General features: G+C 43.9%; 1 protein-coding gene across 1 annotated transcript; it reads right to left on the reverse strand.

The window, feature by feature from the left end:
• Positions 1-55: 55 nt before the first annotated feature.
• On the reverse strand, positions 56-13,863 carry LOC109411815 (titin). Its single transcript, XM_062843692.1, has 8 exons — positions 12,470-13,863; positions 12,180-12,409; positions 10,746-12,116; positions 7,662-10,460; positions 1,760-7,600; positions 1,465-1,699; positions 1,232-1,403; positions 56-1,169 (listed from the first exon to the last, which is right to left on the reverse strand). The coding sequence occupies exons 1-8, from the start codon at positions 13,726-13,728 to the stop codon at positions 945-947; spliced, it is 12,132 nt and encodes a 4,043-aa protein (XP_062699676.1). The 5' UTR covers positions 13,729-13,863; the 3' UTR covers positions 56-944.
• Positions 13,864-25,000: the final 11,137 nt, after the last annotated feature.

A 25,000-nucleotide genomic window follows, 5' to 3' on the forward strand; every position in this document is an offset into this window, starting at 1 on the left:
AGTGTAAAGTGATAAACATTTTGTGGCCCGATCGTAGGCTTGGTTAGTGCGAAGTTATCTCCGCCCAATAATAGAGAGCAATAGAACACTTGAAGGTTCGTTAGGGTATGTTATGTTACGAAGTTAACAGAGAGTTCGGAGACTCTGTGAATACCTGGATAGACCCGCTGAAAAGTTTGCATGCCTTGCAAGAGCATTACAGTTAACAGTTAACGTATTATTTACAGTGGCAAAATCAAACAACATGTACAAGAAAGACAGCTGGCGAAGCTTAGCCATCGCATCTAGAATACTCACCATGCGAGGATGGCTAAGCAGAATCACATATAAGATTGCTAAAGTGTTTAGAAAGATTATTTACAGAAGCACTATACAACTACTGAGATGGTAGCAACCAATATTCGAACAGAAATGACGTAGAGGAATACGAAGTAGACCCGGAAAAGTCGTTTTCACGGCCATTAGAGTACAGCTACGCACGACAAGGATCCGAAAAGTCCATACTTAGTCTGCAGTGCGGAGGTGAATTCCATGTTGTCCACCCCGATGAACAGCATCTCCCAGGTTGCGGTTGAAGCAGCTCCCAGATACTCTCAGTGAAGTTCAAGCAGTTGTTTACGGGATTGGGATATTTTGAGGGATTTAGGGATGGGGAGGTTGGTGTGTGGATGTACTATTTTACAGCGGTGTATTTCCCGAATGGCTCGGGATGGTATTGATCGGTGTGGATATGGGTTGATGTGATTCAGTGCCATTACTCAAATATGTTTAGTATTCTCCAAAAGTGAAGCGTGTCGTGTTAGTGTGTATTAAATCAAACTCTTCATAGAGAGATAACTCCGAAAGTAAAGCTCATTTGTTTTGCGATATTGTCTGATATCGTTGATTCTCTTTTTTTTTATTGCAGTGGTGTGAGTGAGATAGTAGAGAAGTTTTTTGAGAACCTAGATGTAGGTGTGTTTTCGTATTAGCAAGTACTTACGTCTTGGAGAGTTCTTCAACACTCCACGGTAATCGTCACGACGCGGAGTAATCTTCAATTCACACCTGGCGACAGCCTCGCCAACGGAGCTGCGAGCGATGACTTCAATTTTGCCGGTATCGTACTGACGAGTCTTCGGTATATCGAAGTGGTACATACCATCGTACGTAAGTTTGTAGCGTTGACCCTGAAGAATAAGATATCATTTTAGTTCCTGAACCATAGACTTGATAGTTTTGTTTTTCATACATTGACAACAGTGTGTCCATTGATGAGCCACATAACTCTTGGCTTCGGATGACCGGTAACACGGCAACAGAAGCGCGCCCATTCACCTTCCTCGACTTCGATAGACTCCGGCTTGCTGACAAATGCTGGTTCCTTCTTCGGCTTCTGCGATTCGTCGATCACTTCTGGAATACTGTGGACAACATTTGATCATTAGGTTCATGCTATTCCAAAACCACATCAAGTACACTTACTTCAAGTTCCACAACGCTTCCATCTCGCGAATCTTCTGGATACTCTTCATGCCCTTTGGCAGCTGAGAATCGTAGATGATACCTGGCTTGCCCGTGGTCTTGATGATGGCTCTGGTTTCATCCATACCGTACAGATTGGTGGCACGGCACAGATATTCGCCGCTGTCCTCCGGGTAGATCCATCCGAAGTTCATCGCCACGTAGCCAAAGTCGTAGATCGGTGTGAAGCGGTTCTCTGTAATACACAGATATGTTAACTACCATTTACGATTTTTCAATTTGTCAAGTAACTTACTATACGGCAACGGTTTGCCATTGTAGAACCACTCCACCTTCATGTTCGGATCACCGACCGGGGCCAACTGGCACTCGAACTTGGTGGCCTGCATCTCGGTCAAGCTGGTCTGATCCTTGATCTGCGTCACGAAACGAGGTGGCTGCTTACGATCCGGGTCGAACAGATCATCCTCGGTGAGGAAGATCTCTTCGGTGTACTTCTTGATCGTGGCTTCCATCTGCATCAGCGTTTCCGACTTTTGCATTCCCTTCGGAATCTGGTTCTGCAGCACAATCGAAGGAAGCTTCTTGCAGCTCACGTGGGCCTTGGTAACGTCTTCACCATGCTCGTTGAACGCACGGCACACGTAATCTCCGGCATCTTCGATGTAGACCGACAGGATGTCCAAAGATACGAAGCCCATGTCGTAGATAGTTCTGTAACGATGACCGCTAGGCAGTGGCTTTCCATTGCGGAACCATTCAACACGCAACTTAGGATCTTCCTTAGGTTCAACACGGCATTCGAAGCGAACCGTTTCTCCTTCATCGATCGTGGTAGACTGAATCTGCGAAACGAATTTCGGCGGACCGAAGGTACGTTCTTCCTGGGTAGCCAGGGTAACCTTTGCGCGTTCCAGTTCCTTCAGTTTAGAAGCAGTCATACCTTCCGGCAGCTGCGAATCCAAAATGATTCCACCTCGGGACACTACAGTGACCTTAGCAGTGGTTGAAGCAGTGCCCCATTTGTTCGTAGCACGGCACTCGTATACTCCAGAATCCCTCACGTAGGCATAATCCATGTCCAGAGCGATGAATCCGAAGTCGTTCAGCATGTGCACACGCGATCCAGTAGCAAACGGACGTCCATTGTGGAACCATTCGATTCTCATCGACGAATCTCCAACCGGTTCAACGCGGCAATCGAAGTGTACTGGTCCGCCTTCCGCTACGTCATTGTTATCCTTGATCTCAACAATGAACTTCGGTGGACGAGCTTCATCTTCTTCGGCCATCATTTCTTCGCGTTTGTGCAACTGTTCTTCCAGTTTCTGGATGCTTTCCGTTCCAGTACGGAAGTTCGATGGCAATTGTGGTTCCATGATGATGCCTTGACGACCACGTACCGTCAACTTACACGAAACGGTAGCCTCTCCATGACTGTTGGTAGCCTTGCAAGTGTACAATCCCGAATCTCGCTGGTAGCATCCAGCAATTTCCAGAATGACAAATCCAAAGTCGTTGATAGTCTTGATGCGAGATCCAGCCCACAAGGCCTTGCCGTTGTGATACCATTCTACACGCATGCTTGGGTCGTTGATTGGAGTCAGGCGGCACTCGAAGTGAGCCAACGAGTTCTCGGTTAGAGTTTGATCCGATGGCGTAGTGATGAACTCTGGAGGTTTGCCAGAATCGTCATCAGGGGTAAGACCTCCATGAGGAATGCCAAGTCCTTCCAATTCCGCGATACGTTCAATGGTGCCTTCCATACCCTTCGGCAACTGGGACTCCAGAATGATACTACGCTTGCCTTGAACCTTCATCGTTGCAGTAGTAACAGCTTCACCGTATTCATTAGAAGCACGGCACGAGTATTCTCCAGAGTCCTCTGGATATACAGGCGAGATTTCCAAAATGACGAATCCGAAGTCACAGAACGTACGGAATCGCGATCCGGTCTTGAGTGGCTTACCATTCCAGAACCATTCCACCTTAAGTCTCGGATCGTCGGTTGGAGTAAGCTTGCCCTCAAAGTGAGCACTTTCTCCTTCACGCAAGCTGTCAATGTTCGACAGAGGCACGGTGAACACTGGAGCACGACCGCCTTCGACGCGTTCACGTTCATCGCGAGTACGGACCAGCGAGTCTTCCAGAGTTTGAATCTTCTCCAATCCGCCTTCCATTCCATGAGGCAGTTGGGAATCTAGGATAAGATTTGCCTTGGAGACGCACTTTAGCGTAGCCTTGGTGCTATCCGATCCATATTTGTTCGTGGCACGGCACTCAAATTCACCCGAGTTTTCTTCGTAGCAGTACAGAATATCCAGGATAACAATTCCAAAGTCGTGGAACGTGCGATAACGGTGACCATGTGGTAGCTTCTGTCCATTCCAGTACCATTCGACGACCAGATCTGGATCCGTAACTGGAGTGAGTCTAGCCTCAAAGTGGGCACTCTGTCCCTCAACCAGCTTGGTAATGTCGGAGATCTTGGTAATGAACCGTGGAGCTTCTCCAACTGGCGATCCGGCAGCGGTTGGCTTCATTCCCGCCTGGCTCTCCAGCTCTCGGATTCTAGCCAATGAATCGGGTTGCAGCGATTCCAAGTAGACTCCTCCCTTTCCGAAGCATTTGAGTATAGCACGTGTCGTATCTTCGCCATATTTGTTCGACGCCTTGCAGACGTATTCGCCAGAATCGTGGCTCTGAACGTAGGCAATGTCCAACAACACATATCCGAAGTCGGAAACAGGCTTGATACGGTTGGAATGACGCAGTGGCTTGCCATTGTGGAACCATTCGACCTTCAGATCTGGATCGTTAACTGGGACCAAAGTGCACTCGAAGTGAGCCGATTGGCCATCCTTAAGGCCTTCCAAGTTCTGAATCTGAGTAGTAAAGCGTGGCTTCTGTCCGGCGGATTTATCGACGCATTCAAGATGGACGCTGATTTCAGCTGTTCCCCATTTGTTGGTGGCACGGCAACTGTAAGTTCCAGAATCTTCGATCTTGGTTCCCAGAATCTCGAGCACAACCATGCCAAAGGCATAAACGGTACGCACACGGTGACTTGCTTCCAAGGTCTTTCCGTTGTAGAACCATTCAATGACCATGGTCTGATCGCCAGTTGGAATCAACGTAGCATCGAAATGAGCAATTTCTCCTTCAACATTGGCGACGGCAACAAACTCGGAAGTAAATCTCGGAGCATGGCCTCCTTCAGCTTCGATCTGGGCGGCCTCATGTCTGCGTAGGGATTCTTCGAGGTTCTGAATCTTCTCCAAGCCCTCAGTGCCCTTCGGATGCTGAGTACGTTCAATGAGGCTTTCCTTGGTTACGCAGTACACGGTAGATGAAGTAAAGGCTTCTCCAGAATAGTTGTAGGCCTTGCATGTGTAGGTACCTTGATCACGTTCGTAAACTTCCGTCAAATCAAGCGTAACAAATCCAAAGTCGTTGGTCATCTTGAAGCGTGATCCATGTTGCAAAACCTTTCCATTGAAGTACCATTCGATCTTGAGGTTAGGATCATCCTTTGGTTCAACCTGTCCCTCGAGATGCAGAGATTCTGCTTCATTGAGTCTGAACTCGGACTGAAGCTCAACGGTCCACTTCGGTGCTGGGTAATCACCTTCCGGCTTTGAATCTTGTCGCTTGTAACGGTTTGCCAGAGCAGCTTCCGTATCTTGAACGGCTTCCAGACCTGCCTTGCCCATCGGATGTTGAGTATCCAAATACATGGTTGTAGTGCTTGTGCATCTCAACGATCCAGATGTCGATGCAGATCCCTTGTTGTTGGTAGCCTTGCAAGTATAGATTCCAGAATCTTCAGCGTATGCTCCGGTGATGTCCAGCGAGACGAATCCAAAGTCGTAAGTGGTCTTGAAACGGGAACCAGTTGGCAGTGGTTTGCCGTTGACAAACCATTCAATCTGCATAGTCGGGTCCTTTGATGGTTCCACGTTACATTCGAAGTGAACATTAGCTCCTTCCTTGCATTCCACGTTGTTCAAATGAGTAACAAAGACTGGGGATTCGAACTGTGGCTCAGGAGTTCCCTTGTAAGCTGCACGAGGTGCTTCCAAATCACTAATCCTTTGAACGGAAGCTGGGTGCATCGTATCTCCCAAGAGCCAGTGGCTGCCTTCAATCTTCAACGTAGCAGTGGAAACGGCTTCACCATGATTGTTGATAGCCTTGCATGTGTAGATAGCTGAGTCATCGGCGCGAAGTCCATTGATTGACAGAGTAACCAGACCAAAATCGAAGGTGCTGCGAATTCTCGCTCCAGTAGTGATCGCCATACCGTTCTTGAACCATTCAATTCGGAGGTTAGGATCGGCACGAGGCTCGACTTGAGCTTCCAAGTATACGTGTTGACCTTCCTGAAGTTTGTCGTGGCTTTCCAAGTGCGTGGTGAAGACTGGAGCCTGCTGCGGAGTTGTGTCGACAAACATGTCTGGGACGCGGTTCATTGCTGCTTCCTTGAGCTGAATCTTCTCCCAAGCTTCCGGAAGCAGTGGTTCGCCAGCAATCGATGACTTCGACTTAATCTTCATCATGGTCGAAGATACGGCTTCTCCAGCCTTGTTGATAGCCTTGCACATGTAAACACCAGAGTCCTCAGACACAACCGAATTGATATCCAGAGTGACGAATCCGAAATCATTGGTAGTGCGGAATCTTGATCCAAGCTTGAGTTCAACGCCATTCACATACCATTCGTACTTCATACTAGCGTCACCAACTGGCACTACGCGAGCCTCGAAGTGAGCATGTTGACCTTCCCACAATTCGGATGGTCCAGTCAACAGCTGCGTGAAGATTGGCTTCTCGAACCCAGCTTCTTGTTCCTCGGGACGAGCTGCATGTGGTTGTTCAAGTTGGATAATCTTCTTCATGCCTTCCGGATGCTGCGAGTCCATTTGGATACTGGCCTTCGTACGGATTCTCATCGAAGCGGTAGTGACGGCCTCACCCAGAGGATTGATAGCACGGCACATGTACACACCCTCGTCTTCTTCACGAACGTGAGTAAGATCCATCGAAACGAATCCGAAGTCGTGTTGCTTGGTAATACGAGAGCTATCCTCCAACGGTTTTTCGTTTCTGTACCATTCGACCTTGAGGTTCGGATCACCAACCGGAATCAAGCGGCACTCGAAGTGAGCGGTTTGTCCCTCAGCGATGAAGTCAATGTTCTGCAGAGGCTGAGTGAACACTGGACGCTGCTTAGTAACGGCATCCTGAATCTCCGGACGCTTGAACGGAGCTGCTCCTTCAAGCTGCTTGATTTTGTCCAGACCCTCGGGATGTTGAGTATCTGTAATGATCGTTCCCTTGGCGGTAACTCGCATGTTGATCGAAGACTTACACTGTCCCTTGGCGTTGATGGCCTTAACCGTGTACTCTCCAGCATCTTCGGCAACGCAATGTTGAATATCAAGCGCAACATATCCGAAGTCGAAAGTAATGTGGAATCTCGCTGCAGATTGCAGTGGCTTTCCGTTGTGGTAGAACTCGATACGTAGATTCGGATCATGGATCGGTTCAACTTGAGCTTCAAAGTGAGCAGTTTGGCCTTCGTGAATCTCAGTTGTGCCTCTAAGCTCAGTAACGAAACGTGGAGCAGTGACATCAGGTTCTTCATGCTCCAGACGCGACGGACGTGCTTGGGCTTCCAGCTTCTGAATCTTTTCCAAACCATCTGGATGTTGAGAATCGAAGATGATGCTACGCTTGTTAACCACACGAATGTTGCAAGTACTGACGGCTTCTCCAACCAAATTGGTGGCCTTGCACATGTAGGTACCGCTGTCCTCTCCGTAGACGTACAGAATATCCAACGCAACGTATCCAAAGTCATGGGTCGTACGGAAGCGATGTCCTGCTCGGATGGCCTTGCCATTGATGAACCATTCAATCTTCAGGTTCGGATCGTTGATCGGCTCAACGCGGCATTCCAGATGGGCGTAGTCGCCTTCCTTTAGGTTCTCCAAGTTGGTCAACGGGGTCAAGAATACAGGCTTCTGCTTAGCTGGTTCCACTTCCGGCGTCTTTGGTTTCTGGTAGCTCTCCAGTTCCTTAATCTTCTGCAGACGCTGTTCATCCAAAGTCTCCAAATATAAGCCAGCATTTGCTAAAAGAGGAAAAAGTTAAGATTAGTTTTGAGATTTACTTCATGAAAGATGAGACCTCACCTGTGACTTTAACAGCGCAGGTCGTGACAGCCTCCCCAACCGCATTCTTCGCCTTACACATGTAGGTGCCTGTGTCCTCAGCGTGTGCGTACAGAATATCGAGAGCGACGAAACCAAAGTCGTACGTAGTCTTGAAGCGATGACCCTGCTGAATCGGGCGACCATTGCAGTACCATTCGACCTTCATGGTAGGATCGTTAACTGGTGTGAGCGTAGCTTCCAGATGTACCGGCAAACCTTCCGATACGCTGGCATTCTTGAGTGGACGACCGAACTGTGGCTTTTCGGCAACGAAGTGCTCCTCATCTGACTTGCGACCGTAACGTGCGTCACATTCCAGATATTGGATCTTCTCCAAAGCTCCTTCGTGCTGAGTGTCGCGAACGATTCCTGACTTGGAAGTAACGTTCAAAATGATGGACGACGTTTCCGAACCAAGATGATTGGTAGCACGGCAAGTGTATTCTCCGGAATCTTCGGCATAGACGGTGAGTACATCAAGGGCGGCAAATCCGAAATCGTATGTAGTTCTGAAGCGATGACCAGTAGTCAATGGCTGTCCGTTGTGGAACCATTCAACCTTCAAGTTCGGATCTGGATACGGTTCAATTCGGCATTCGTAGTGAGCACTCTGTTGCTCAACCAAATTGGTTGGTCCATGAAGCTTCGTAGTGAACTTGGGCTTCTGGGTAACAACATATTCCTCTTCTTCCCTACGGGAGTACCGAACAGCATCTTCAAGCTGGTGAATCTTCTCCAGAGCGTTCTCGTTTTGAGTTTCCAGATCGAGAGCAGCCTTGGATTGAACCATCAGCTTGGCGGAAGTAACAGCCTGTCCCAAATCGTTGGTTGCGCGGCAAGTATAAGTTCCGGAATCTTCAGGGTTGACGTATTTCATGTTCAGGGCAACATATCCGAAGTCATGCATAGTGGTGATACGGTTGGACGCCTCAATCGGAACTCCATTTCGCAACCATTCAACTCGCATCTTTGGATCACCAACCGGGACCAGTCGAGCCTCGAAATGCACGGCTTGATTCTCAGCGACCTTAACATCCTTCACTGGAAGAGTGAAGACTGGAGCCTGAGTGATAACTTCATCGACTTCCGTCTCACGTTGATAGCGAGACATATCCTCCAGGTAGCGCAGGCTGGATAAAGCATGTTCATGCTGCGATTCGGAGTAGATGCTCTTGCGGGTATGAACAATGCAAGTAGCTGAAGTGACAGCTTCACCAAGGGCGTTGACAGCACGGCAAGTGTAGGTACCGGAATCTTCTGCCAAGCATCCCATGATGTCCAAGGCAACAAATCCAAAGTTGTTCGTTTCAGTGAAGCGAGATCCAGACTTGACCGGGGCATCATTATGGTACCACTCAACGCGGAGAGTAGCATCAGAGACTGGGATCAGGCGGCACTCAAAGTGAGCACGCTGACCTTCCTTGATCTCGATATGCTTCAACGAGGTAGTGAAAGTAGGGGCCTGCGATGGCATGTCGTCGCCGTGATCAGCACGATGATGTTTGGACTTCTCTTCCAGATACTGAATCTGCTCAAGACCCATTTCGTTCTGCGTTGTGGTCAGAATCTGTTGCGTGCCACGACAGGACAGCTGAACGGCGACTTCATCAACGCCAACCAAATTGACGGCACGGCACATGTAGGTTCCACTATCTTCAGCGATCAGATCAATAATATCCAGAGCAACGTAACCGAAGTCATGGATTGGACGGAATCGATGACCGATCGTGATCGGATGACCATTCTTGTACCATTCAACCTTCAAGTTCGGATCGGTTACTGGTTCAAGCTTGCACTCGAAGTGAGCGTGACCACCCTCTTGAGCACGATCGATGTTCTTAGGACGGGTAACAAATCTTGGCTTGATGTTGACAATTTCGTCAACAAACTCGGTTTTGCGGTAACGCGAGATGTCTTCCAGGAACTGTAACTTTTCGAGACCTGCTGGGTACTGAGTCTCCATGATCAAGTCCTTCTTAGCAACGATGCGAACCGAGCAAGAAGTTACAGCTTCCCCTAGGGAATTACGAGCCTGGCAAGTGTACACTCCTGAATCAACAGGGTAGACGCCGAGCAGATCCAAAGCTACGTAATCGAACTCGTAAGCTGGACGGAAGCGATGGCCGATTTTGACCGGTTGTCCGTTGACGAACCAATCGACACGCATTGTTGGATCACCGACTGGCTGCAGACGACATTCCAAGTGGATGTTGGTACCTTCATAAGTTTCAATGTTGTGCAGTGGACGGACGAACTGTGGCGGCGACATGACGGTGATGTCTTCCAAAACGTCACGACGCATGCGGGATGAATCATCCAGGTATTGCAGCTGCTCCTGGGTCAGCTCACTTTGCGATTCGGTGATAATGTCCGAACGAGTAATGACCCGAACACAAGCCGAGGTGTGCGACGATCCAAGCTGATTGGTAGCGCGTACAGTGTATTCTCCCGAATCGTTTGCAGTGCAGTGAAGAATGTCCAAAGCCACGAAACCGAAGTCGTAATAGGTCTTGAAGCGGGATCCAACAGTGATTGGACGGCCGTTCTGGAGCCATTCGACGCGCATCGTGGGATCACCCAGAGGTTCGAGTTTGCACTCCAGGTGGATGTTACGACCTTCTCCGACTGGTTGCGGATCCGACAGAGGCTGAGTGAAAATCGGCTTGGATTTGCACAGTTCTTCGATTTGATACGACGGTTCGACGAATTGAGTTTCCTGCTTCATCTGGGTGCGTTCAACAACGTGGTGCATGCTGGTGGTATCAACAGATGAACGAGCTGCAAGAGATAAAGATTCATACAGAGATTTTACGTGTTGCCCTAGGGTTTTGGAGGGGAAGCGTATGACGTGCCTTAAATGAGTTTTGGTTGGGGATATTTGTTCTTGGTGGTGGTGTGGAGGAAGCTAAATACTAAAATTCTAATATGAAACTACATTTGTCTTCTACAAGTGTGACTATGTGTCTTAGTGTCGAATTTTATTTGACTTTACACAGTACATTAAGACAAAAATAAAAGAAGCGTCATTCATGAGTCTACTAGCAGAGGAATTTGCATACTTACTTTCAACGATCATCTGGGTATCCAGTTGGGCTTGTCCAGCTGCATTAGTAGCAACCAGCGTGTAGGTTCCCGAATCTTCACCGCGAACGTCCAAGATGTCCATAGCGACATAACCGAAGTCGTGGTACGTCTGGATACGGTTGGCTGTCATCACTGGACGTCCATTGTGGTACCACTCAACACGCATCGTCAGATCGGACTGTGGTTCAAGGCGGGCTTCGAAATGAGCGCGCTGTCCTTCGACGATTTTGTTGGTAGCTTTCAGCGGACCCAGGAAACGTGGAGCAGTCTGAATGACCTGCTGCTCTTCTTGGGTAGAGCGGGTATATCTTGACGAATCTTCCAGATATTGGATCTTCTCCATTCCCATGTGGCTCGTCTGGGAGTCGACGATGATGTCCTGGCGGGACACCACAGTCAGCTTGCCGGTGATGTGGGCTTCTCCCAGAGAGTTATAGGCACGGCAAGTGTAGTGACCGACATCATGAATCGTGACCTGCTTAATTGTCAGAGCAACGTAGCCAAAGTTACAGAACGTGGTAATACGCGAGCTAGCCTCGATCGGGTGACCATCCTTCAACCATTCTACACGAAGAGTTGGATCGCTGACGGGTTCCAGGCGACCTTCAAAGTGGGCAAAGCCTCCTTCGCGGATGTTCAGCTGGTCGGAGATGGGTGTCTTGAACTCCGGTCGCTGAGTGCTTTCCGGAGTTTCTTCGTAGAACTTCATGTTTTGGTACTTTTGGTACTGTTCTAGCTGTTCGACGCTTTGGATGTAGTTCTGTTGCTCAGCGATACCCAAATCTCCGGTAACGGCAGCCTTGCTGACGATCGTAATCTGAGAAGTACTGATAGCTTCGCCGATGCGATTGACGGCGCGCACAGTGTAGGTACCGGCATCTTCAGCTCGTAGGTGCATGATGTTCAGGGAGACGTATCCGAAGTTGAAGATGGCGGTGATCCTAGAGCTGGCCGTAATCGGACGGCCATCCTTGTACCACTCCACTCTCATTGTTGGATCGCTCACCGGGGTAATCTGAGCCTCAAAATGAGCGTTTCTTCCCTCTTCCAGCTGGCCCAAGTCCTGCAGTGGGCGAGTGAAAGCCGGCCTCTGGTTGACCACTTCCTCAATACTCTCAGTACGAACGTACTTGGAGTAGTCCTCCAGGTTCTGAATCTGATGCAGGGCTGCCGAATGCTGCGACTGTTGCTCGATCGGAGGCTTTGGCTGGACGCTCAGCATGGCACGCGATTCGGCCACGCCAGTCGAGCTGGACACACGACACGTGTACTCGCCGCTGTCCTCCATGACGATGCTCAGCAGGTCCAGGGCGACGAAGCCGAACTGGAACGTCGTGTTGGCACGGGAACCTACGAGGCGGGGATGGAGGTTGATTAGAATGGTGATTATTGAGAATTCTTGACTATACTTACTTGCTTGAATCAAGTTTCCATTCAGGAACCACTGGACGCGCATCGTCGGATCGGAGACGGGTTCGATGCGGCCTTCAAAGTGCACCTTACCACCCTCGACTTGAGCAACGTCGTTCAGCGGGATGGTGAACTTTGGCGGTGGATAGATGCGATCTTCCTCCTTCGGTGGCATATGGGGAGCAGCTCGCTCGACGTGACGCAAGAAGATGACTTCCGGTTCCGGTGCGGGTCTACGAATGGAGAATGATTAGAAATCTTGAAATAGTTCACAGTTAGCATGCAGATCTTACTCTGGTTGGATGACTTTGGTTGGTCGTGGTAGTTGTAGACGGCGCTGTTCTGGGGCTGGTCCCTTCGGAGTTTCAACGAAGAGACGAGCCCGGGTAGCAGTGGTACCGGCAACGTTTTGCGCGGTACACTGATACCAAGCAGCATCCGACGTCTTAGCTCGTGGGATGTCAACGGTGGTGGAACCATTGTCGTCCCACAGGATCTGTACGTCCGGTCCCGGCTGCAGAGGGATGCCATCCTTCTGCCAGGTGATGCGTGGGATCGGAGTACCGATGGCACGTGCAAATAGACGGACGGGTTCACCTTCCTTCACGTTGACAGTGGTAAAACGTTCAATGAACTTCGGTGCAACGACCTGTTCGCGTTCGCATACGACTAGTTTGGCTTGAGCAGCAATCTCTCCGGTTTTGTTACGGGCGACGCAGGTTACAATGCCGTGATCGTAACGGTTGGTGCTGGTGATCATCAGCGAATGGTTACCAGCCTCGTTGACGAGGATTTTGTGCGTGGCGTCGTCAGTGACAAGCTTGCCGTTGATGTACCAGGCCACTTCCGGATAAGGACGGCCAGTGACGCGGCAATCAAAGCGAGCCATTTTTCCCTCGGTAGTTTCCTGATCTTGGATCAGAGTAACGAACGCTGGAGATAGAGCTTTGGTAGCTTCCGCCGATTCGATGACTTCATGGCTGGTTGCAACGGTGGTTTGTTCCTGTGCTGGTTCGATAGCCAGGATAGCGGACGAGACCTGACAACCCTGAGGATTTTCGGCCAGTAGAGTGTAGTGACCGGAATCCTTGGAGTTAACGTTTTTGATACGTAGTGTTGCTTGCTGGTTCGAATAAGTGATTTCATGCTTGTCGACGGACGGGATAATTCGTTGACCATCCTTAAACCAGCTCAGTCTTGGTCTCGGGTTGGCGCTAACTCTGGTGCTGAAGACAGCATCGGATCCTTCGACTAGCTTCGAGTTTCTCGGTTTCTGACTAATTTGCGGAGGTGCTGGTGGACCAAGAGCGCGATCTACGGTAGTGATTATTTGAGCATCCGTTTCGCCACCGTAGCGACGAGTGATTGATTCGCGGAAGGATACTTCCCGCAGCAATCGATACTCGAAGGTATCGACCTTGAATTCCTCTTCGATGTGCGAGTAGCCGTTGGTGTACTGCTGCTGCTGTTGGCTTATGACCTGCTTCTGCTGCATAACCTGCTGCTGCATTTGCTGTTCCCGTTTGACCTGTTGGAACTGTGGAGCAGGCATACCTTCTGGTTGAATGAACACGGAGCAGATGGCCTCGCCAACAGCGTTTCTGGCTTTGCATGTGTACTCGCCCTCATCGCCGGGCCCAATTTGGTTGATCAGCAACGACACCACTCCAGTCGAGGGATTGTAGCTAAGCTTGTGCTTCGAAGAGTCGAAAAGTGGTGCGCCTTTTCGAGTCCAGGAAACCTCTGGCTTAGGTGTACCCTTGAGTTTACCCTCGAACAGCGCATTACCGCCCTGTGCAAAGCGAGAGTTTTTGAAGATCTGCTCAAACACAGGTGGTGATGCGTCGGATGGGATACTGGGCGACTGTACCAAGTAGCTTGGTGCTTGCTGCTGGTACAGCTGAGCCGATGGCGTCTGTGGTGCCGAGGTGATGGCCGGGGTTGATGACGTCTGTTGCTGAATGAAGCCGCCAGTTTGTTGCACTGTAAGAAGACAGAGAGGAAGATCCTCGGTTAGTCGAAGTGTTCTATTTTGGGAATCTCACAGCTAAGCCAGAGCAAGAAGCGTACGAATTTGTGAACGAGTTTGCAAGCCAAGTGCGTGCACCATTTTCTATGGCACACGAGTTTCAGTACCTACAGGTATTACGGTTGCGGATCACCTCAACGATTGAGGTACTTGTATTTTGGGAGCAATCAACCAGTTACCAAAACAACAAAAGAGAAGTCTACGATCGTGTGCCAACTGAAACGTGATTCCGAATACGTCAACCTCATGACGCCAGGATTTCCCCAAGTTCAATGGTACCTGTTTAAAGATAGCTCAGTTTCAATCAGCTGTCCACCTGGGTCCAACGGGATATTTGAGTATTTTTAGTTCTAATTTTAGGCCAAACCGTTCGCGAATTATGGGTCAAGGTCATCCGGATTTCCGGCATTAATCCAAATCTACCTATAAGCAGCGATTTCTGATATTCAAAAGTTGGGATTTCAACGCTTTTCCGTTATTCAAAAACCATCCATTTGAAATCCCCTCTCAAACTGGGCACTTTGCAGCGTGGTTTTCTTCGAAAATATCGTGCACTTTAGCTTGGCGCGTCTATTTCGAGCTCCCCAGAGGCACACTTTTTCACAAAATTGAGATAGGATTTCGTTCGCAACGCGGGCAGCTGTTTGCATTATTTTTGGCCCCCACAACGATTGTGCAACCGTATCAACAGAACGTGCGTTGTTGGTTGGTTGGTTGGTGAGTTTGAATTATCTAACGAACGAAAATTTCCGCCGGCTGGGAAATGAGGAATTTCTCTGTTTGAAAATAGTCTTGGCTAGAGAAAGATGCTGCTACTATGTGTTCATGTGCGGGATGAGATTGATTTGTACGCAAGAATATTGCTAGCTGACGTGAATGAATGCTGAATATTGTGTAATTTGCTCGTTGCCTATTCGCATGTGTAAGTTTTGTGTTACGGGTTGGATATTAGGTATTTTGGGATGTTGAAAGACTTGTTATCTACAGTTTTTCAATTTTATTTTTCGCTTGCGGTATACCGCGGTAGCTTTTTTGTCCCAATTTTCCGATATTGAGTTTGGTGGTTGAGAAAACTGGATTTTTCATATTCTTAGGAGAAATCTTTATGAGTTATCAACTCACGTTCATATTACTCCGAAGGTGAGAAATGTGAACACACATCCAGCTTCAGCTACCTAGGAAACTTTCAGAGTGATAAATACTGTAAAACATAACAAAACCATCGTTTGCCAATTACTCAACTGTCCCTTGCAACAACATTGCATCTGCATACTCTTTCCGCCACTGCCCCTTCTCATCCAATTCCACACTCTACCGGTTACCGGACGACCCCTTTCCAAGAAGCAACCGCCGCCGCCAGGGCTAGGGGTGCTGCGCTTCCTGAAGCGAGAAGCATGAAATTAATCGTGGATATCATTTCCGAATAAAACTCTCCAGTTGGTTCAGTTAGTTGTGGCGGCGGCAACTGTGGCGTGGAGCGATATCTTGTTAGACTTTCCAACGAATCGTAATCGAAGCCCCCCTCTGGCATTGCGCTTCAACAAAGTATCATTCAAAAGCGCCTTTCTTGGTTTGTGCGCTCGGGCTTAGTCTTAATGTGTTAATAATTTAATTAAATCGCCATTTGCTCTTGGCGAATGCTTGCGATTGCAAACTGCCGCGTCGCCGTGCGATGGTTTCAATTGATATGAACTAGTGAAAAAAAAGATAATCCATAGAGGAGACTGGGGAGACTTGAAATTATACTGTTAGTATCACAGCAAATGATTTTGTTATATCCATCGTGATTCATCCATACCGAGAAACGAACATTATTGTAAGAGTTCCTCTAACAAGGTCAGCAAGAACTATTTTAAAGAATGCTCCAAGAATAAATTTAAGAATGGATTTCTTCTCATGTACTTGATCAACATTTCTTCACGATTACCTCCTGGGACACTGCCAGAAATTCCTGTGGAGATTCTTTCAGAGTTTATCAATTTTTTTTACAGAATTTTAAAATAACTTCTTCATATTCGCAGGATTCCCTAGAACAGGCTTCTTTACCGACACGTATATTTTTTAAAGGGACTGGTGGGTCGCGAACCATAGTTTGAGAAAGGTGGCCCTAGAATAATGATTTCAACAAAAATTCCTCCAACGATTCGTTCAGGTATCCTTTTGTTAATGTGTTTCTTAAAAAAAGTATTCCCCTGTTTATATATTTCTTCAAAAAATCTCCTGAGAGTTTTTCAGAAATTCTTCCAATAATTCTCCTCGGGTCTTTTTCAGGAGTTGCTCAAGACATCTCTGAAAAGATTCATATTGGTTTTGTCCAGGGGCACCATAAAAAAATCCTCCTGGGATTCTTAAGAAAATATTATTCGATGAGTTTTGATTCGGAATTACATTCAAAGATTTCTTCAAAAGATGCGAGAGAATTTTCTTACAAAAAATCGGATATTCTTTTATAAATTCTTCCCGGATTTGCATTTAGAATTTTTTATTTTTTTCTAGGAATCCTTTATCAAAATAATTGTTGAAATTTCTCCAGAGGTTTGTAGATATTGTTAAAATATTCAGGAATTCCCTCAGGCTGAAATTGAGATATTCCTTTTGGGGGATTCTCTAAGGTATTGTGTTGAGTTTAAACACACCTAAGGATTGCTTGGGATTTATTCAGACCTTTCTTCAAAGGTTCTTCCAGAAATGTTTCAAATATTAGCTAGTTCTTCCGTATATTTTTCCAAACATTCACGTTTTTTTTGTTTCTGCAGGATTTACTTCGAAAACTTCTCCAGACAGTCTTCAGGGTACTTGTTTAAGAAATTCGTTTAAATTTTTTCCAGACGTATCTTCAGGAACTCTTCTAGGTTCTTTCAGAAAACCCTCCAGGGTGCCCTCAGCAGTTTATTGAGAGATTTTTTCAAGAATTTCAACAGTCCCTTATCAGCAATTTCTGCGGGGATTCTCACAGACATTTTTAATATGGTAATTTCTTTCTGGTTTGCAGTCTTATGTGTTGGCTCACGAAACAATCATTTTTGCTCAAACGTTTCGATCCCGGTTTGGATCTTCATCAGGGGATAAAATATTATTCGTCACTGTCCATGAAACGAATAATTTTTTATCCCCTGATGAAGATCGAAACGTTGGAGCAAAAATAATTGTTTCGTGAGCCAACACATAAGACTGCAAGCCAGAAAGAAATTACCGCTGTAACTCTCTTAGTCGAAAAAATTCAAAAAGACATTTTTAAAAGATTCCTCCAGAAATTCCTCCACGGATTTCTCAAGCAAGTTTTCCAAGGAATTACATTCAGATTTCTTCAAGAAGATTCTCATTATTTTTTTTTTTCCAGAAATTTAGGAGGTTTCTTGAGAAATTTCTTCAAGTGTTCTCCCAGGACTTCATCCAGGAGTTTCTTTCGAGATAGCTTCGGAAATTGGTTCAGGAGTATTTGTCCTTGAATCACTCCAGAAAATATTTAAAAAAATCTCCAAAGGAACCACCAGAAGTTTTTTTTTAAGTTTCTTTCAGGCAACACTCCAAGTCTTTCTTAAAAAAAATTTTTCAGGGTTTCCAAGGTATCACCAGAAGTTTTTTTAGTTTCCTTCAGACAATCCTCCAGGTCTTTCTAGAGAAATTTCTTCAGGATTTCTTTAAAAAATATGCTAGCTTTTTCTTGTGAAAATTCTTGGAATAACTTCTGAAAAAAAAAAACCCTGCAGAAATATCTGAATCCTGAAGAAATTTCTCAAGGAATTCTTGGAGGAACCCTCGGAAGAATTGTAGGGATTTTCAAAGTAATTTCAAGAGAAATTTCTGAAGAACTCAATGGAAGAACTTCAGAAATAATCCTTAGCTGAAATTCTTTAAAGGAATTTCAGAAGAAAGGCTAGGAAGAATGTCTGAATCCCTAAAGAAATTTCCAGTAGAATCCCTGTAGAAATCTTTGAAAGTACTCTTCAATGAATCTCCAGATGAACATCTGAAAAGATCACATTGAAATTCGTAAAAGCGTCCCAGCATAAATTTCTGTAGAAATTTTTGGAGAAATTTCTGGAGAAATTCTTAGGGAAATTGTTGGAGGAATTCCTAAAAATGTTTATTGAGAAATTCTTTAAAAAAAATTCTAGAAAAAATCTTTTCATAAAATTCTTGGAGGATTTTCTAAAAATAATCCTGGAGCAATACATGAGCGTATTATCTAAGGAATTCTAGTGGAAATGTTGCAATTCTAGTAGAAATACTGTAATCTATAAAGATCCCTGAATATAATAATACATTGGGGTCCCGATTTTGTCAGCCCCCGATTTTGTCAGATCCCGATTTTATCAGATTTTTGATCCGATTTTGTCAGCCTTTTTTGAAGTAGAAAAATAAAAGTGATTTTTATTCAGCAATTCATTTGCTTCGTTTCTTGTAAGTATTTTTGCTGGTGCTCTTCCAAGTATTCCGCCGGTAGTTCTTGAAGGAATTCTATCGGGAACTCCCCAAGAAAAACCAACAACTATTAGGTCTCAACAAAAGGAATCTAAACATCTACACCGTTCTAATAACTGGACACTGCGCCTGCAGATACCATCTACAAAAGATCGGAGCAATCCAAAACTCAAATTGCCGCTTCTGTGACGAGGAGAGGGAAACATCAGAACACATCCTCTGCTATTGCAGTGCACTCACCCAACGTAGGTTCAAAGTTCTCAGCAAGCCCTTTTTGGGGCCTGCTGACATATGGATCTTATCTCCCAAGGACGTGGTTGGCTTCATAAAGCTAGTTTCGCCAGAATGAGGGAGTCACATACTGTAACTCAGGATCTCTATTCATCAATAATAGATGGTCTTGGATGGATGGATCTTGGAGTTCCTCCAAGATTTTTTCTGGAAATTTCTATACGACCCGTTTCAGATATTTCCCAAGGAATTCTATCTGTGATACCCCCAGAGATTGCTTCAGGAACACCTGCTGAGGTTCCTCGAGAAATTATTATTGGTATTTCTGTAGGCCTTTATCCAGTAGTTTCTACAGGAACTCCTCTGGTGTTGTATTCAGAGAATTCTGTAGATATTTCTGCAATAATTCCTATATAATTTACTCCGTGCTGTGATCCATGAATAAATCTACGGATGGTACAAATTTCCCAAATGAAGGAGAACGTGCCCCTGGGGCCAGCCTACTGATGAATAAATCTAGCTATTTTCCTAGGGATTTTTTCAAGAATTTCTTTTAGGATTCCTTCAGGGATGCTTCTAGGGATTTCTTCAAATGTTCCTCTATTAATGCCTTCAGTTATTACTCATATTGGAATTCCTCAAGATATTTCACTATGATTCCTCTATTAGATTTCTCAATTGGGCAGGTTTTGCAGAAACTACTTACGGGATTTCCTGGGGAATTTCTAGAGGGAATATCTAAAGGAAGTCTCGATGAAATTTCTTAACGAAAGCCTGGAAGAATTTCTGAAGGAGTCTGTCGAAGATTTTGTAGTGAAATCCTTGGAGATAATTCTGTTGGAATCTTTATTGATATTTCATTTGAATTGATATTTTTTTTTATCTTTGTTAACGAGATTTTTAATCTGGGGCTAGTTCATGTCAGGACCAAAACTTAATTTCCCTTGCGATGAAAGAACTCACATTTTGTGAGATTGTCGGATGTGCGATTCGATCCCAAGTTCCCGGCGTTATAGTCGTGTGATTTAACCATCACACCAGGTCCGCTCCACACTTTGATTTTCTAAAAAAAAACGCTAAAAGCAACTCCAACGAAATCCATGAGCGATTTCCTTAAAAAAAAAAACTCATTCTAAAAGATTTTAGAAAAACTTTCATAAAATACATCAAAGTCTTCGTGAGAAGGATTTCTAGATGATTTTCTGAAGGAATTCATGGAGCAAATTCAAGAAATTCAAGAATGGTTTTGTAATGGACTTCTTAAATTTATTTCCAGGGAAATCTCTTGGATAATTTTGAGAAAATTCCTAAGGACAAACGTCTTGAAATCCCGTTTCAACAGAGCATGAGAACTTCAGACGCACAAATCTCAAGAAGCAAGCTTCAAATAACAATGCATTTTATTATTTTGTTCTTGCTCACTTGTAATAAGTTTAAAATAAGAAGATCAGGTGTGCTGGTTTTGTTTACGAAGAGATTTGTGCCCTCGAAATCGTGAGTAGGTGCCAAAGTCGGCCATTGTGGCGGCCATTTTGGGACTCTACCAAGTCTGTCCTTAAAGATACTATGAATTATATCTAAAGAAATCACTCCATAAAATGCTTACAGAGAAACCTACGAAGACATTCCTGGCAGAATGTTCTAGATTTAGACATTGTCTGGAAGATTTTCTGGAGGAATCGCTGGAGCAATTTCTGGAGGATGGTTTTCTTAATAAATCATTCGATGAGCTTCTGAATGAATGTTCCTCTTAAAGAATTTCCTCATGACGCGATCTCTCAAAGAATTTCTGAAGGAATTACTGTAGAACTTCAGAATAAACTCAAGGAGGAATTTCTGAAACATGCACGATTTTCTAAAATAATGTTTTGGGATATTTTGAAGAATAGCTAGTGAAATTTCCGAATTTAACACTGTAAGAAACTGAAGAAATCACATGAACAATTTTCTGATTTTTTTTAAGTGCTCAGAGAGAAATTTAAGGGGAAATTTGTGAAGCATTAAAAAGGAAGCAAAATCCCGCATTTCAGAAAAGAGCTTGAAACGCAAAAGCTTAGACTTAGATTATTCACTAGAGCCACTTTTCGTAGATTTGTAAGTGTACAAATCACATTTCCTTAAATTTGTTTAGACCGGCGGAAAATTATCCAATATCACAGTAATTTTTGTACATATGAGGGCGCAAAATTTAACTCACATAGACTATATTCCTACATTTGGAATAACACAAAAAAGATTTTTCATGTCCAGTAGGGCGAAAACAATTCCTCATTTCACTGCTACTTTCTCACATGTATGGGCACGTAAAATGTACAAAAAAAATGTATAAGAGTCATTCCACATCAAGTGTACACACAGTGTGTTTTCAACCATCGCCGATTTCAACTAAATTTCGTTGGAACGTTTGTTTAAATGCAGGAAGAAAAAATCCAAATTTTGGTGCCGATCGGATAACCCCACGGCCCGTGGCAGCACATATATACATTTTTGACCTTCAGCATATTTGAAGAAAGTTATCAGAGGAATCCAGGGAAAACACTATCTTTTTGATACAGGGTTGCCAATCATGTTATTTTTCAATTTTAAAATTTATAATCGATTTTTCGTCAAATCAGTACATTTTGATTTTTAAAATCGTGTTTATCAGACATTTTCCAATCGAAAAAAGCTTAACTGCCCGAGGTATTATGGGCCGTTCCAGAGATACAGCGTTTTTAAGCATGGAAAACGTTTTTCCCTAATATATCATATTGGTCGAACTTATAAGTTTCGCTAAGAAAACATTATTCGATGTAATTTAAAAGTGATTTGGGTTGATTTAGACCAAGATAAGCAGAAAACATTGCAAAAATAACAATATGGCAGTGTTGCCAGTTTACCAATCATGAATTTATTGTAATAGATAACAAAAAAGTGTAAATTTTAAAATTTGTATATTATGATCCTTATTTAAATTAACATTCTACCTATGTAAACATTAGTGTTGACGGAAGGGTTGCCAAACATTTTAGTTTTATATTAAAAATATGGTCAAAATCCATATTTTTCAGATAAATTTACATCAGTTGCTCACATTTCTCAATTATTTTTTTGCGTAGAAGATAACTTTTTCCCCAAAAATAACAAATTAATGATTATTTTACAGGGTTTCTACCTGGGTCTGGATTTTGGATTTCTGGCAGAACTCGGCGAGAATTAATTGTTTTATTTCATAATTTAAAAAAAATATTGACATTTTCACAGTCTTGAAGATAATCTGATAATGATGTATTGTATACTGCAAGGCATCTATTGTCGCAAGGCAGCTGCCTATAGCAGTGCACTGGAATAATCCGAAAAGCAATTTGACCAAGATTGTGTTATTGTGAGTGGTCAGTCATTTTCCTGTATGATGTTGTTTCAACTTCGTTTTCGAATATGTTACAACGAAGTAGTCTACAACCAGATTGCAATAAAAACAAGTACATGAAATTGAAAAAAAAAAATAGTTTCCTGACTCACTGACTATGTTATTTCCAGGATTCTTCCAGATGAAATGACGTTGCGTAGACTTTCTTTAAAATTCAATGCTAGTCTGCAAAGACTATAAGGCTAGGAATCGTTGTCTTAAGTTATCCAATATGTTCTACAATAGCATAGTTTTAGCACGCAGTGCTCCTTGGTTATATTTGGCTAATTTTGGGCAATTTTGACTAAAATTTTAGCAAAAGGCATTGTTAGTAAATGTATTATAAGATTTCACCGTTTGTGTGCTTAAGATTTGTCCAAAAAAATGTTGCACCCGAAAAGCTAGTTTTTAGGCCACATTTGGCTTTCGCGAATTTTAGTAATTTTTGCTCAACTCCTACAGCATTGGTGCCAAAGAAGCAAATATCCAAAAAAACATGAGACAATATGATGCCGTTTTAAAATATCAAACTTATTACGTATATTAGGGTGTTATAGAACGAAATCTATCAAAAAATCAACTTTTTAATGTTTTTCTGATTACAAATGTGATAATTACACATTTTTCCTACAATTTTATTGGCATACGTGTTCGGAGAACTTGTAGCAAACAAGTATAGCTTTCAATTTCTGCCAAAAGAATTAAGTTTTGACAAGTTTAAGTGTAGTTATGATTTTTTGAAGTTCAAAAATAGTCGAAAAACACAAAATTGGTTTGATGCACCTCTTAATTTCAATGGATTTGGCTAAAATTTTGACCAGTTACTTCTTTTACGAAGCCAATCAAAATATGGGGGTGGACTTGAGAATCAGAGAACATTTTTGAAAAAGTGGACAGGCCTAATGCGCAACAATAGGAACTAAAATTAACTGTTTCCAAAATAGTGCCTATTGTTGGTGCAAGCAATTTGTTATCGAAATCAGAGATAAATGATAGTTTTTTTTTCTATATTTTGTTACGTTTGTAAATTGTTGTGAACATTTTGTCTGTTTATTTTGTATGTTTTACTAAGGTTTGTACATTTGTCCCTGAAATTTAATGTGCATTTGTAGCGCTCCAAAAATTTCAGGAGCGATCCAGTACAAAACGCACAAGCCGTCCCCTAACACGGACATCAAATTGTAGACGGTCTTGTGTTGTTGCCCGAATCTGGATGCCCCTTAGGATTAGAAATTCCTAGACCAAAACAAGCTATGAAAGCCGCAACAGATGCTGCGAACTAAAAGACGAACTGCCAAACAAAATACAATTCTAGGATGACTGATGCACCAAGAATAATTATGAAACCTCGACATCCTGGCATTGCCCAGGTAACCAATAAGCATTTGAATAAGCCGTATTTCTGTTTAATATCTGCATTCGGCCTGCCTACTGCCGTATCATAGCAGTCCGTCTGCTAAACAGCTCTATATTAACAATTCAAATGCTGCTTAAAATCTGACAGCAGTTTCGTAGCATTTCAAATGCATGGTATATTTTGGTCAACAGGCATCATAACTGCTACTTTATTGCCATGAAACTGCTAATAGAGATGAGTGATGCTAAAACCATAACATATTTCCACTTTCTAATTTACATGCCACGGCTGTAGAAGCCATCATCTTTCACATGTCCAGTCAATCATAGTTAATAACGAATAAAATCAATGGGAAAACATGCATTGGCAAATAATTGCGATGATTGGTTTTCAATGATCGATTTTATTACCAGCACCTGCCGAGCTCATAGCATATACGAAGCAACTGCCGGTGTAATACTCATGCCTTAAATAGACTACAAATCCTACGCGCTTTATCTGATCATCTATAGCTTACCCTTTAGCGCGGTTCAGCACCATCGTCAACCCGAGGATCGAGGGATCGAATCTCAACTTGGCCAAAAGTAGCAAATAAACAGCAACAGCAGTTCAGGACGTGCCCCAAGCTTCAAAAGTTCCACAGCAGAAGAGTGAGAAAAAAGAAGAGAAAGGGAAGCCGTAAAATGGGCAGGGGAAATATTTTGTTTTTATTTTTGACAATCTGGGGGATAGGAGGGATAAGCATTTAATCAGCCGTATATCGGGCCAAAACCTGCATTTAATTAGCACTAATGGCGCATATATGGCAGATTAGCATTTAATGACCTGCTGTAAAGGAGCATATAGTGCCGAATTAGTGCCATTTTAACTGCTTATTGGTTACCTGGGTGGACTTCGTTATCCATATGGATGACTGGGCACAAATTAATGTTATATGTTGCATGTATGTGTTTTGTGCATTTGTAATGTTCCATTTTATTTTTCGTTCTAGTTCCCAAACGTGGGCCTGATATGGAAAATAAAATGCGCATTTGTAGAGTTTTTATTTGTTACAATTTTTCCAAGCAAATCTAGATGAAAAACTACCGACTAACGTTTTGAACCCATTATTAGGTGGTACACTGTTACCTCCATGATATGCACATTTACTCTAAAGGTCCACCTGGACAATACTTGTGATAAATTATTGAATACGTTAAAAAACCTTTTGTTTGAAAACTTTGAAACAGCGCAGCGTATTGATGCAATCACGGAAAAAAAATCATTTAAAAAATTTTAAATATTTTTTTTTCCGCGCTGTTTCAAAGTTTTCAAACAAAAGGTGCACAACAGTTTTTTTTAACATGTGAAAAAATTTATTACAAGTATTGCCCAGGTAGACCTTTAGAGTAAAT

This window comes from Aedes albopictus, unplaced genomic scaffold (genome assembly GCF_035046485.1).
Source record: "Aedes albopictus strain Foshan unplaced genomic scaffold, AalbF5 HiC_scaffold_466, whole genome shotgun sequence".
Lineage (NCBI taxonomy): Eukaryota > Metazoa > Arthropoda > Insecta > Diptera > Culicidae > Aedes > Aedes albopictus.

Coding starts and splice junctions, on each gene's coding strand:
- LOC109411815 (XM_062843692.1), bottom strand. CDS start 13,728: ATGCCTGCTCCACAGTTCCAACAGGTCAAACGGGAACAGCAAATGCAG. Junction 7,601..7,661: donor CTGCGCTGTTAAAGTCACAG/GTGAGGTCTCAT, acceptor TTCCTCTTTTAG/CAAATGCTGGCTTATATTTG. Junction 1,700..1,759: donor TGGCAAACCGTTGCCGTATA/GTAAGTTACTTG, acceptor TGTGTATTACAG/AGAACCGCTTCACACCGATC.